General features: G+C 47.8%; 1 protein-coding gene across 1 annotated transcript in view; it reads right to left on the bottom strand.

The window, feature by feature from the left end:
* Window positions 1-13,585, bottom strand: part of DOK5 (docking protein 5) — a 136,132-nt gene that overhangs the window by 46,043 nt on the left and 76,504 nt on the right. The window contains exons 3-5 of the mRNA XM_079784020.1: window positions 3,369-3,483; window positions 3,172-3,291; window positions 303-492 (exon numbers count right to left, since the gene is read on the bottom strand). Of these exons, the coding sequence (XP_079640146.1) occupies window positions 303-492; window positions 3,172-3,291; window positions 3,369-3,483 (425 nt within the window). The remainder of the gene's footprint in view (window positions 1-302; window positions 493-3,171; window positions 3,292-3,368; window positions 3,484-13,585) is intronic.

The following is a 13,585-nucleotide window of genomic DNA, read 5'->3' on the forward strand; positions in this document are numbered from 1 at the left end:
AATCCAAGGAGCTGGCCCCTGTTCAGCTTGACCAGTGAAGAGCACATTTGGACCTAGTTCAACTGCAGTCTGTGGTATGAAATCAAGCCATGCAATGAAAATTCGTATCATATTCATGGACCATTAGAACTGTCCATGGAAAAGGAAGCCATGTTTAATATATGAGTGTTTTACCGCACACCCCCTACGGTTACGGTCTATGCAGTCCCTAAGGGGTGATGCAAGGTGGGTCTCGTACGAAACCCAGGCCTCCGAGGACGCACACCTGGGGAAAAACATGGAAAAGCAATCAGCGCACTCACCTCCCTGCCTCAAAAGTGAACCAAGCAGCATCTCGCCCGTACCGCCGCAGGGCGCTTAGCGGCCAAGAGATGAGTTTGACTCTGGGATTCTGGACGTCCCAAAGACAGATGTGCTCATATGTAATCTGCAAGGCACATTCGCCATGTACATCTAAGTTAGGAGATGGCATCAAATACACATTGAATCTCTCTGGGAGAAAAACAAAAGGTTAGTCTAAAATCCCCAGGAATAAAACAGCAAAGACAATGTAGGAACAAAGAGGCATTTCAACATAATTCAGGCTCACTGTCTAGCTTTTGACTGAATACTCAGGGAGATAAATCTTTCTCATCCGTTCACAGTCCCAGAAAATGATTTTCAAAATGAAGACCATGTTAAATCACATAATAATGACACAATCTGGCTGACAACATACACTAAACACTATTTAAATGAGCAAAGAGTGTTTTTTTAATTTTTTAATTTGCATAATAAAAAGACGTGTAGGCCAATAAAAGACCAAAGTGATGAAACCATTAAAAGCATTTTTCCCTGCCAAGCACACACTCATTACGCCCACATTTTTGTGTTCACAAAAGATGCAGGTGTGAAATAACTGTCGACTTATCATTTTTTATAACTAGATGAATAAAACGGTATCCCAAACTGTTTGAATAAAACTCAACACGAACACCGTGCACTTCACAGACCAACAGTTTGGGAAGAAGTCAATGGATATATTTGAACTAGTTTTAACAGTGAGCTGTCTTCAGCCAAATACTGGAAAGAAATATTCATTTGCTTGCTGGGATGACTATTAAAATTTAAGATTACTCTAAATACAGCTCTTGACTTATTACTGCAACCAGATTTCATCTCTACAGGCACAATCATGGTATTTCTATTATATTTTAGAAAATTCATTAATTTAAGAATTTACTGAGTCAAAAACCTTTAAGTGAAATCTGAACATCTCTACAGCAAATACATTTTCACCTACCCATCATTGTTGATTGCGTACATCTGACAAAACAGAGTGGCAATAATAAGACTGATGCCATTCTAGGCTAATTATTTTATAGTAAATATGTCATTAGGATTTTCATATATTTAAGCTGAATTTAGTAAGTAGGAGTGTCAAGACTGTGCAATGTATTAATGCATCTTTTATTGAAGTTTTCTAAGTTATTTCAAACTCCTTCTAACCAAATATTTTCTGGAACAAGTAAGCAAGACTGTCATCATTGATTAGAAAGTAAGAAAGACCATCACCAGTTTATTGGCTTAAAGGTCCTTTATAACTACCTTGGTTGAGAATGGCAACAGCAAATATCGGTGAGAGGGACCATTTTTATTACAATTCCTTGCAGTCATGCAAATTAATATTGTGAAGTGCCTTAAAAGACCTAGCTGAGTTCCATAATCATCCCTAATACTTATCTACCAGAGAATGTATTCCCATTCCCATTTGATAGAAGAGGAAACTGAGGCATGGGACATGGGTACAGGGAAGGTCACTCCTAGTTACAGCCCACCCTTGAATTCAGCCTGTAGCGCCATCAGGATGCAGCCTCACAAATAGAAATGTGTGAGAAATAGGTGCTGATCGAAGCACCCTGAATTTAACGCAATCACAGCCTGTCATGCTTCCTCTCTGTGTTTGGGCTCACGTGCACCTGCCTGTGAGGGGCGGCGGGTGGGGCCTCGCAGCCTGGGCGTATCCTGACGTAGAGACCACAGAAGGAGCCTGGGCCTGCTGCATGACCCTGGCACGTGACCACCGCGCTGCAGCTCAGCTTCCTAGTCTATAAGAGGTGCCGTCGAATTAGCCAGCACTTCCAGGTCCCCATCAACAACGCTTCCACGGGGGAGGATTAGGGCAGATACGGTGCCTCCCTCCCAAGTAGTCCCAGGCTGTGACCGTGTCATGAAGACATAGTTCCCGTCGGAAGGGAGGACGTTTTTTACGGAAAGTGGACTGTGCGCCCACAGAAGGGGTCAGCCCAATTCCGCCTCTGCCCTGTTCCTGGTTGAGCCAGGTGACCCACGGCCTCTGGGTTGTGACATAGCCTCATAGCTCAATGCAATGGACTAAAGCAGAACTCTGGGACCCAATCTGCCTGTCACAGGCTCAGCTATTTGGAGACAAAGAAATGATTCTCACCTCCAGGCTCGCACCAAGATTGATTTTTTCTTTTTTTTTTCTTTTTTTTGCTGAAGTGTCATGAATATTTTGGTCATTATTACTTGTAATGATTTATTCCCAGGTTGAATGTTGAGCTCAAAGAGTTGGCTCAAGTGTTTCAGTAGAAAGAAAAAAAAAAATCACATATACCGGTGGGTTTAAACTTGATGAAGTATTCGTAAAGTTCAAATTCTATTAAAAAACAATGCAAGCCTTTCAATAAAAGTGAAAAAGGCAAGGCACAAATCCATGCCACTGATTGCCTGGACATTCTAAATACAGGACCACAAATAGTCCGGAATCAAACACTAGCTATTGGAACTGGAGCAAGACCTTTAGCTCTTCTAAGCCTCAGTTTCCTCGCCTATAAAATGGGAAAGTAATAGGACCTATGTCATAGGGCTGCTGGGAAAACCAAATAATCTAATCCACCTTTCTCAGAAACAGGCACAGAGCAGGCTCCCCCCAATTTCTAGCTGATGTTATTAATGTAGATATATTCATATCAAGAATCGAAAACACATTAAGAAAAGAAATGCGCTGACATATTGACACAGGTTTTAGGTGAAATAAAAGATTATTTTGCTTCTATATACATTTTTTATAACTCTAAAAAGTTTACATAATGAAGATATGTTATGTTTTCTAATACGGGGACAAAACAGTTTTACAAAAGAGCAAAGCAGAGAATTTTCTTTACGTACCACTCTGCTCTCTCTCAACCCCAGTCGCCAGCAGGTCGGGCTCCCCGAGGCTGATGTCATTGATCCGCGTCCCCACGCACTCCATCTGGAGCACCTTGCACCACTCATCAGCCTCGAGATCTGCGGAAATGCCCAAGAGGAGCCTGTGAGCCCAGCGCCCGCTCCCCAGCTGAAGCAGCCCTCCCTGCCGCACGAACCTGATTCACAAGCAAAGGTCTTGGAGGTGTCGTCATTGAAATAAATCCCTATGGCGTGCTTCTTGGTGCTCTTGGGCAATCGAGCTACGTTCTTCACGTTGTTGAGTTCTGTCACCTGGAAAATGGACAATCACAAGTTTGATCACACTCCCCAAATGGTGCTTCCCATCAACAGCCCCCAACCAAGGGCAGACACAGGGAGGAGGATGAACACAGCTTGACAGTGTCATCAAAGCTCGGACTCACTCCAGTGTCATCCTTAACACAGAGCAAGGAAGGTTAACACGTTACCTTTGTTTTCTAAACATTCTGAGATATGTTATGTGGCAAGACGCTCCTTCCTAGAGGTAGAAAGCTAGTTTTATTCAGTCTTTTTATAACCCCCAAGGACTCCCTTCTCCACAGTTCTCATGTCCATCTCCATCACTGTGGACAGCCACTCCGAGTGGAAGCGTCTTAAACCCAGGGACCCCAAGGAAGGAGAAGGAAAGCTGGTCCAGTGCATACTGAATGATCCTACTCTTTGCCATCCAGAGATGGAGTGTCAGGACTCCCAAAACGCCCTCCACTCAGGTTCAAGTCCTCTGTCCAGCACAGAAAGCTGGTCTGTGAAACGTTTCCACTCTTTCTGACCTCCTGGCTGCTCTCTCTGACCCCCTGGCTGCTCTCTCCGACCTCCTGGCTGCTCTCTCCGACCTCCTGGCTTCTCTCTCTGACCTCCTATCTTCTCTCCCAAATCTGCTGGCTTCTCTCTCTGGCCTCCTGGCTTCTCTCTCTGACCTCCTGGCTTCTCTCTCTGACCTCCTAGCTTCTCTCCCCAACCTCCTGGCTTCTCTCTCTGGCCTCCTAGCTTCTCTCCCCAACCTCCTAGCTTCTCTCTCTGACCTCCTAGCTTCTCCCTCCAACCTCCTAGCTTCTCCCTCCAACCTCCTAGCTTCTCTCCCCAACCTCCTGGCTTCTCTCTCTGAACTCCTGGCTTCTCTCTCTGACCTCTTAGCTTCTACCTCCAACCTCCTGGCTTCTCTCTCCGACCTCCTAGCTTCTCTCTCCGACCTTCTAGCTTCTCTCTATGACCTCCTAGGTTCTCTCTCTGAACACCTAGCTTGTCCTTCTGACCCCCAAGCTTCTCTCTCTGAACTCCTAGCTTCTCCCTCTGAACTGCTAGCTTCTCAGTGGCGACGGACACTGTCTGAGAGCTGGGAACACTGCACTGGTATCCCCTGGCTGCTGTCAGCAGGGAAAGCTCTCCCGTTGCACACTGTCTCTCTCCTGCCTCTCCCCCATGTTCCTCCTCCCTTCAACACATTTGCAAGCCCCTCCCCTTATTGTGTTTCCAAATGGCTGCCCCTGCTGGGGATCTGTCCAGGTCCCCTGCTGCCTTCCAGGGGTGTGAGCATTGGGCCAGCCTGAGAGAAGGTTTACAGGGCTTCAGAGTGGAGTATTTACAAGATAAACCACTCTTCCGCACTGACAAGGGTCACCCCCTTCCTTTACCTCCTTTGTGTTACACAAAAGAATGTGCTCTCATCGACCTTGCCTTCAATGCTATGCACCATTTCTCCCACTCGTTACTCAAAATTCAATACATGTCTGGCTCAAGAAGTAGGTGAGGAGAGAAAGAAACACCCTCCATGAGCGCACTAATCTGCTTATTTCATTCCTCTGCTCCTGTGCCTCCACCTGCTCCCTCTATAGTATAAATGCAAACATCTTAGTATGAAATACCATTAAAGTTGCTATGGACCAAATGTTTGTGCCTCCCCATGATTCTTATGTCAAATCCTCCCCTCCCCGCCCCACCTTGCCCAGGTGCTGGTCTTAGGAGGTGGGGCCTTTGCGAAGTGTTTAGGTCTTGAGGGTGGAGGCCTCAGGAATGGGGTTAGTGCCTTTACAAACCAGACCCCAGAGCGCGCCCTGGTCCCTTCTGCCAAGTGAGGACACAGCAAGAAGACGTCGTCCACGAACCAGAAAGCGAGTTCTTGCCAGAGAGTGTATCTGGCAGAGCCTGGACCTTGCACTTCCCAGCCTCCAGAGCTGTGAGGAAGACACGTCTGTGCTGACAAGTCCCCAGTGCATCGCGTTCTGTTACAGCAGCCCAAACCGAGGAGGACACCAGTGTCCCCCAAAGCCCGCCACACCAGTCTCTAGTGGCTCGACACTACCTGTCTTATTTTCCAACTACACCGACTCGCTTAGAGTTTACCAGACGGAACTGCTTCTGTTTGGTTCCTTCTTGTGCTGCTCGCTGCCCCACTACAAGCCATTGTCATCCTCCCCAACTACTTGTCAGTCTCTCCACTCCCATTGTAACCTCGTTAATTCACTGTGAACACAGCATCTCGATGGTCTTTTCAAAATACAGGTCCGATTTGAGCATGTCTGTGCATAAAACACTTCAGTGACTTCCCATGGAACATGGGACAAAGGCCCAACTCCTCCGAATGACCATCAAACCCTCTGTGGCCTTCCCCATAGTTACCTCCCAGCCTCCTCTCTGACCCTTCGCGATGTGTCCTTGTCCCAGCCACTCGGGCCTTCCTTTAGTTCTGAGAAGGGACCTGATTCTCGTGGCAGAGCCTTCCCCCCTCTGTCCTAACTTTGCTCCCACACACCCTCTGGGTCTTAGTTTAACTCTCAGTTACCTGCAGAGCCCGAAAGGACAACCCCACCCCACTCCCATCCCATCAGAGTCTCAAGACTACCATCCAATGACATCTTTGCCCTCACGTCCTCTGATGGCCACATGGGTGATGGTTCGGTGCCTGGCTTGCCTGTGGAGGGTCAGGACAGCATGTATTTGCCCACCATTATGTCCCGTGAATCTAACACAGAGCCTGCCACACAGTGGAAACTCCGTCAGCACACGTGGACTTGGACAAAAGGACAAGCCCGCCCACACGGTACCTCTCCAGAGTGGATGCCCCCTCTCCTGCCTCTTCTTTCTAGGGAAATGCTACTTTTCTGCTTCCCCTGGGAAACCTGCCCCGACCTTAGTGGGAATTATCGCTCCCCTCTTGCTGCTCCCATGCACGCTGCATGAAGCTGTATCTATTACTCCAGCTCCCAGCTGGCCGCCAGTCACCTATCAGTGACTTCCTGATGGACTCCATCAATGAAAAACAGTCATTTGAGAGTCAACATTTATAAAGCCTGGCACTGTGCATAGACTATTCTTACATAGGATGTCTCCTTTTATCCTCACCAAAATCCTATGAGGCAGCTAGTATTCTCAGTATTTTCAAAATCAAGAAACTGCAGCTGAGAAAGGTCAAAGTCATGTGCCCAAGCTCACAGCTAACAACCCAAGTTGGGAATGAGGCAAACCACCCCTAAACCCTGTGCTCTTCAGCTGCCTGAATGGATGCTAATGACCAACTCTAAACTTTCAGCACAGAATCCATCTCCTCCTTGAGGGCCTCTTTCTTTTCCCAGGACACAGGGTCTGAGTGTGATGTGAGTGCCCCAGGCTATATTCTGACCCGCCATGGAGTCATTATAAAAGAGCAGTCTACCCTGGCCTGAAACACAGCAACGACGCTGACATGTGTCGTTTCATTACACAGGCAGTAAGGGCAAAGAGGAAGAGATAAGTCACCCAAAAAGTCAGGAAATGCAGGGAGAACTGCATGAGTCAAAACACAGTTACCCATTCTGGAAATTGGTTTAGATAATAACCACCCAACACCCCCGCTCAGGGGACGTGAGTGAGCGTTCACAGACCTGGCAGGGTTTCGCTTCATTTGTGGAAGGCTATTCAAGTTATAAAGAAAGCAGCAGCTTCTGTCCCCAAATCAGAGCTGCATCTCAGTGAGCATGTGCGTGCACATACCCACATGCCCCCCGACACATACACAGGCATGCACACACACAGACACACACACTCGCACAAGCACGCGCGCACACTCCTTACTTTAAAAAAAAAATTGCCATCTACCCTAATCCATGTATCTTCCTCAAAATACGTGGTAAAGTGATAATTACAAGAACTAACATTTGCAGATATATTTATCTCACATAAAACTTTTATAAGATTCATTGAACGCCACTGTCACTCCATTTTGTAAAGGAGAAAACCAAGACAGGACGTATTTTTTAATATTCCTTTAACAAAGAAACAATTTGCTCCTAAAGAGTCACTTTTAAAGCAAACACAGATTTTGATACGGTCTCAGGGTCTCATTGAATATGGATCCTCCATGGACTATCGGACCCTCACTGCTACCTCCAACAGGAGGAGCACCCAGGACCAGGGACATGCACAGTAACTCCACTCACCGGCCATGTGAAGTTCTTGTCTTTTCCTTCTGTCTCAGATCAACCAGAAGTAACTTCCTGCCAAGCTCAGAACTTGTTAGGAAAACTCCCCCTTGAGCCTCTGCAGTTATCGTTTTAATTTTCGCTCACAGCACAAGAGCAAGACGCGCCATAAGCTCTACCTGAATTATGATGTCCTTCATACAGATCCACAGCTAAAGCGTAGCAGCACCTAACCGCCACTGTTCTAGGACCACATCCCCTTAAGAATCTCCTTGCATTCATTCATTCACTCATTCATTCATCACAAATGTAAATCCATGGTTTAAAAAAACCCAAACAATCCAGGTGACAACCAATGGGCCCAACGGTTATGGCCTCACCCAGAGCAACTCCCATTTGCTTGGCACAAGCATGACACTAGATTTCAATAGAAACTTGGTCATGCTTTGGTTCCCACATGATGTCCCAAAGGTCACTTCTGCACAGGGCCATTTGCTTGTTGTTTCTTTTCTTGTGGGTTTGTTTGGGTATTTTTTGTCCATTTCACAATTGCATTTTCTAAGAAAGGCAATAAAGATAAATTTCAAGCCTCATCACCAAATTCTAAAATGTCTGAGAATTGATTTAAGAGAAAAAAGAAAGGTTCCAAGACAGGTCTTAAGTGAGACCTGGTTACAAATGTTCACTACTAGCAGGTGAGTTCTGGCATTTAGCAGAAAACAGTCATTTGGTTATTAAAAACTAGGGGCCCAGTGCACAAATCCATGCGCCTCAAAAGGAACTATGGGCCGCGAAGCTGCGGTGGGCACAGGGGCAGGTCTCAGCCCATCCTCCGCAACCCCACCCGGCCCCTCCCGCTGCAGCACCCCTCCTCCCCCCACGTCCCAACTGCCTGCAGCCCTGCTCCCGCCACCACTGCTCCCACGTGCTGATGGGGCACTGGCCCCACTCACATCCGCTGATGGCGCGGAGAGATTGGGGCCAGCGCCAGCAGCGGGTGTGAGCGGCGGCTCCAGTGTCAGCAGTGGGTGTGAGTGGGGCCGTCACCGGCAATGGGTGCGAGAGGTGGCTGCCGGCCCCGATCGCCCCTCAGGAGCAAGGGGAGGTGGAGAAGCCCTGAGGAGCGATAGGAGCTGGCAGCCGCCACTCACACCCGCTGACGGGCGCTGGCAGCGGGTGCGAGCAGTGGCTCCAGCACTGGCAGCAGGTGTGAGCAGGGCTGGTGCCAACAGCAGGTGTGAGCAGTGGGCAGGACCACAGCACATGGGAGCAAAGTATTTTTAGTAACCACCAGGGGCTGGCCCCAATGACAGCGACTGCGTTCCGCCTTGGTCTGGCGCCTCGGCTCACCTGCTCCACTATTCCACCATGGCCGACACCCGCCATGTTCCATGCTCTGCCGCCTGCTGCCAATGCCTGCCATGTTCCATACACGTCCCCTTGTGGTCAGCGCACATCATAGCGACCGGTTGTTTGGTTGTTCAGTTGTTTTGCCATTCTGTCTATTTGCATATTAGCCTTTTATTATATAGGATGGTATGTAGATAAGAGTTTAAATATTTTACCCTACCTTTTCATATGATCTCCATGCTAAAACAATAGCAAACCAAGTTAGAGAAGCAAAATAACCTGTTATTTCCTGAGCTGCTAGTGGCTGGTTACTTTTTCAAATAAATCTGTGACCCCCTCAATGTGTAACTTTCCTTTTTCTTTTCCAAGATATATTTAAGCTTACTGAATCCAGCTACATGATCAAATAAGACCAGAAACATCTGTATGGCTTACTGAAAATGTCAATATTAGGGCCTTTGAAATACTTGATTTCCTCGAGAAATTGAGTGTGTACTTTCTAAAACCCAAGTCAACTTCAGGCTTAATCTAATTTTGTACATCCTGGGGCCAACACAATCCTGGACTAATTGAAAATTCATAGAAGACAGCGGCTCTTTGAAAAATCTGCTGATAAAAAGATAATGAACACTACTAGATAGGAAGTTCTGTGATGCAAAAGGTATGTTTCAGAGCATGGAGGCAGGAAACAATTAGGTAAAGATAAGACTTGGCAAGACTGAGTCTCTCTAGAATTTGGAGCTATTTCAAGTCAGACCAAAGGCAAATTCTGCAGCTCACAGCAACCTTCCTTTCCTTTTCTAGACTGAATTACCTGTTCTCAGGCATCCATTCCCTCTAAGCCCTTGTGGCTCTTTCCTGATGAGCTTGGACTTGGTCGTGCAACTTGCTTTGGCCCACAGAATGGGAGCTGCCACGCCACGTTCATGGAGATGTCGCCGATGTATGTATAACTAGGTCAGATCCTCTCCTCCTGAGCGTCACCACCCCCGCCCCCTCACCCCCCAACCTCACCAATGCTTCCCTCCCTTTCTTCCCGGGTCTCTGAATGTATGGACAGATGGATAAGGATATTGACATTTTGGGAATTATTTCAGTTTTCTTTATTCTTTCTAATTCATTTTTTTTTAAACAAACACTTGGATGTGTGTGTTTTTTCTCCCTTCTGTTTGTTGCTCCAGGAATTTTGTGTTCATTGTTTTCTTTTCCAAAATTTTATTTTGGAGAGTATCAAACACAGAAGATCTGAAAGAATAATACTGTCCTACGCCATTTTCCGGGGGGACTTGTGTGGATTGTGGTGTCCGGAGGGGTTCTGGAACCAGTCCCTGAGGGACAACCATTCAACATACACCAAGCACCCAGAATGGACAATTATTAACATTTTACCACCTTTCTTTTATGAGCTTTATCTCTCTATGCACATAAATAGGTAGCGCTTGTGTGAGTGCCCATACACACACACATCCACTTTGGTTTTGGCCGAACTACCTGCAAGAAAATTGCTGGCAGAGACACATGTCATCCCTACAACTTTCGCAAATAGTTCTTACAAATAACAAGGTTCTTACACATCATTTCAATGTCATTGTCACAAGGAAATAGGCAAGAATTCCTCGTGTCTTCTAATTGCCTTCTCATATTCAAAATCCTCTGAAAGTCCCCAAAAGTCTTTCAGAGCTGTGCCCACAGCCATCTGCCACCAGCCAATCCCAGGGCCAATGATGCTGCATGCATTGTGTCTCTTCTTATATTGAGCCACTCTTAATTTAGAAGAGTCCCTGAATTTTGCAAATGGTACTGCCTTTTTGTAAAGATCTTGTCAGTGAAATGTTCCATCTTCTAGCTATGTTTGCTTATCCTCCATGCCCTTAATTTTTCTATCCCCTGTACTTCTTCTGAAATGAAAGTTACATCGAAAGGCTTGATGAGATTTCAGATAACATTTTTGTTAAGAATGCTTTGCAAGGGCCTGGTCGGTGCTGCTCAATTGTTAGAGCATCGGGCCTGCCCACCTAAGGGTCCAGATTTGATTCCCAATCAAGGGCACATACCTGGGTTGAGGGTTTACTCCCTGTTCCCAGTCAGGGCAAGTGTGGGAGGCAAGCAGTCGCGTCTCTCACACATCGACGTTTCTCTCTCTCCCTCCTCCCTCCCCCTCCCTCTTTCTCTCTCTCTCTCTCTCTCTCTCCCCACCTTCCTTCCTTCTACTCTCTCTCTGAAAAACAATGGAAATAAAATATCCTCAAGTGAGGATTAATACACACACACACACACACACACACACACACACACACACACACACAGGAATGCTTTGAAGGGATGTTGTGGGCATGTCCTGCATTGTATCCGAGGACAGAGCACCCCTGGGCTGGTGCGGCTCAGTCGATCACTTGGCGGTAGCTGCAGTATCTCTCTAGAGTTAAATAGCAATTCTACTGATTTTTCGATGATACTATAGTATCGTGCGAATACCTTGTTCCCCAACCATATTGCAGGGAATCATCTTGGCATCCACATCAAGGTACTATTCTTTTTAATCCAACTGGCTGTCAGCCCAAGCCTATCCATGAGTGACTGCCGGGCTCAAGGTAAATACCAACTGAGCATACTTTTCCTGCTCCCACCTGGACTACTTTTTATGAAATAATCTGGAAACACAAATCACGAATGTTACTAGAACCACTATTATTATGCATTTATTACTTCAAAATGTTTAGCGCGGCCCCAGTGGCTCTGTTGGTTGAGTGTCACTCAGTGCAGCGAAAGGTTGCTGATTCGATTCCCGGTCCTGGTACAAACCTGTGTTAGGAGTTGGATCCCCTGCGGGGGAGCATATGGAAAGCAACCTCTCTATGTTTTTCTCTCTCTCTCCCTTCTTCTCCCTAAGCAGGTCCTCAGGTGAGGATTAGAAAACAATGTTTTTAATGGGTAGCTACTGCATTGAGTCAGGTTACCCAGTTGGACTATGTAGAATGCACTCTATGTTTAGCTGATGTAAGTGCCCACCGTACACTCAGACATTGGGCATCCTCATCCTTGGTTTTAACTAAGATCTGTCCAGCGCTGAGCTGCTGTAGACACTGAGCAGCTTACTTGAGGAGGAAACCATGCTATTGACGCTTGACAAGAGCACCAGTCTCCAAGGGTATTTCAGAGGGACGGCCAGCCAGCTGTTACCACACCGGCAGGTTCTAGCTGTAGCTGGTTAGGGTCTGAAGAAAACCATGCGCAGGTGGATCTAGGCCCCATTTAGGCTTCTCTTCCAGAGCCTGTTCTTTGCTTCCGAAGCTGCCGGGTGGCGTCTGCACAGCATGTTATCGGGCCTTCAAATCCCCCCTTGCGTCGAGGTATCTTCCTTCCAGAGAGATGAGAGGCAGATGGCGAAGGCGGTCCAACCGCCCTCCCGGGACAAGGCGGGAAACGGCAGAAGGACACCTCGTTGGAGGGTGCCTTTGGCTCCGGCGTGCTGATTCTGCTGGATGGCGCTGCCTGAAAACCAGTCTGAACAAACAGCGATTCGCTTTTCTCAAGATGCGTTCCCACCGTGCGTCCCCCAACACCCTCTGGGTCCCTCTAAGAGAGAGGCCTTTCTCTCCGCAGCGGGGAGAAACCGCTGCGCACCGGGTCTCCGCGTGGGCCTGCTCATCTGGGGGACGGTTCGTTGACACATCCCGAGTGTTCCTCTGAAATGCAGCCTACGGTCATGCTATGGCCATCACACAGGGCGAGTCATTGTTTCCTTAGCTCCAAGCCTCAGGGAAGTCTCCTGAGGCCATCGAGCAGCCTTATTCCATGTTTCCTCTTCTTTTGCTTGAAACACTCTTCCTCTAGATTGTCCCATACTCGGCAACTCACATGTCCCTCTCTCAACGACACCGGTCCTGATCACTCCACTGAAAACTGCCACCCTCTCCCGCCATGCTCCGACCCGTCCCTGCCTTCATTCCCTCCTGAGCACTGGCCATCACACCAACCACAACACATGTACCCCCATGTTTCCGTAGGTCTGTCTCTTCCCTAGGGGCGGGGACGGGAGCCACCCGCTTTGTTTCCACCACCGAGGGCCAAGGACGGTGCCTCACACCGTGTGGCCCCTCCGCGAGCACCTGTGGGATGAAAGCTCCTGCTCCTGCCATCACTGCCATCCCCTGCCCCGCAGACAGGGAGACCGAGGCACAGCGATGCCCTTAACGTGCCCGGGGTTGGACAACCCCCAACACTGGCAGAGGCAGGTTTGACTCCAGGCAGGCAGACTCTTGTTCACGTGCCAGATGTTGGGTGCTGAGCACTTCACACCCACCGTGTTGTTCAATGTTTCACATTTCTAACCACTGGCCCTGCTCCCTGCCCATGGGCCGTGGAAGATGCTGAGGCCTCCGGAGGTTGGCTTGCTCACACAATTGGCCAACAGGCGAACTGGGATTCAAACACAGTCAACCTGACCACAGCTCACCAAACCTACAAAAGTGAAAGGGCTTATGCCTCTTCGTTTTCAGTAGGATAACGGCTTTAATTATTAAAAAATGAATATGCGGAGGATTGGAGAGGCCGCCATTGTTGAGTCAGGCCTTGTTATTCCTCAGGTGGGTCATGACGGACATGCAAGG

Source organism: Cnephaeus nilssonii, assembly GCF_951640355.1.
Source record: "Cnephaeus nilssonii genome assembly, chromosome: 11".
NCBI lineage: Eukaryota > Metazoa > Chordata > Mammalia > Chiroptera > Vespertilionidae > Cnephaeus > Cnephaeus nilssonii.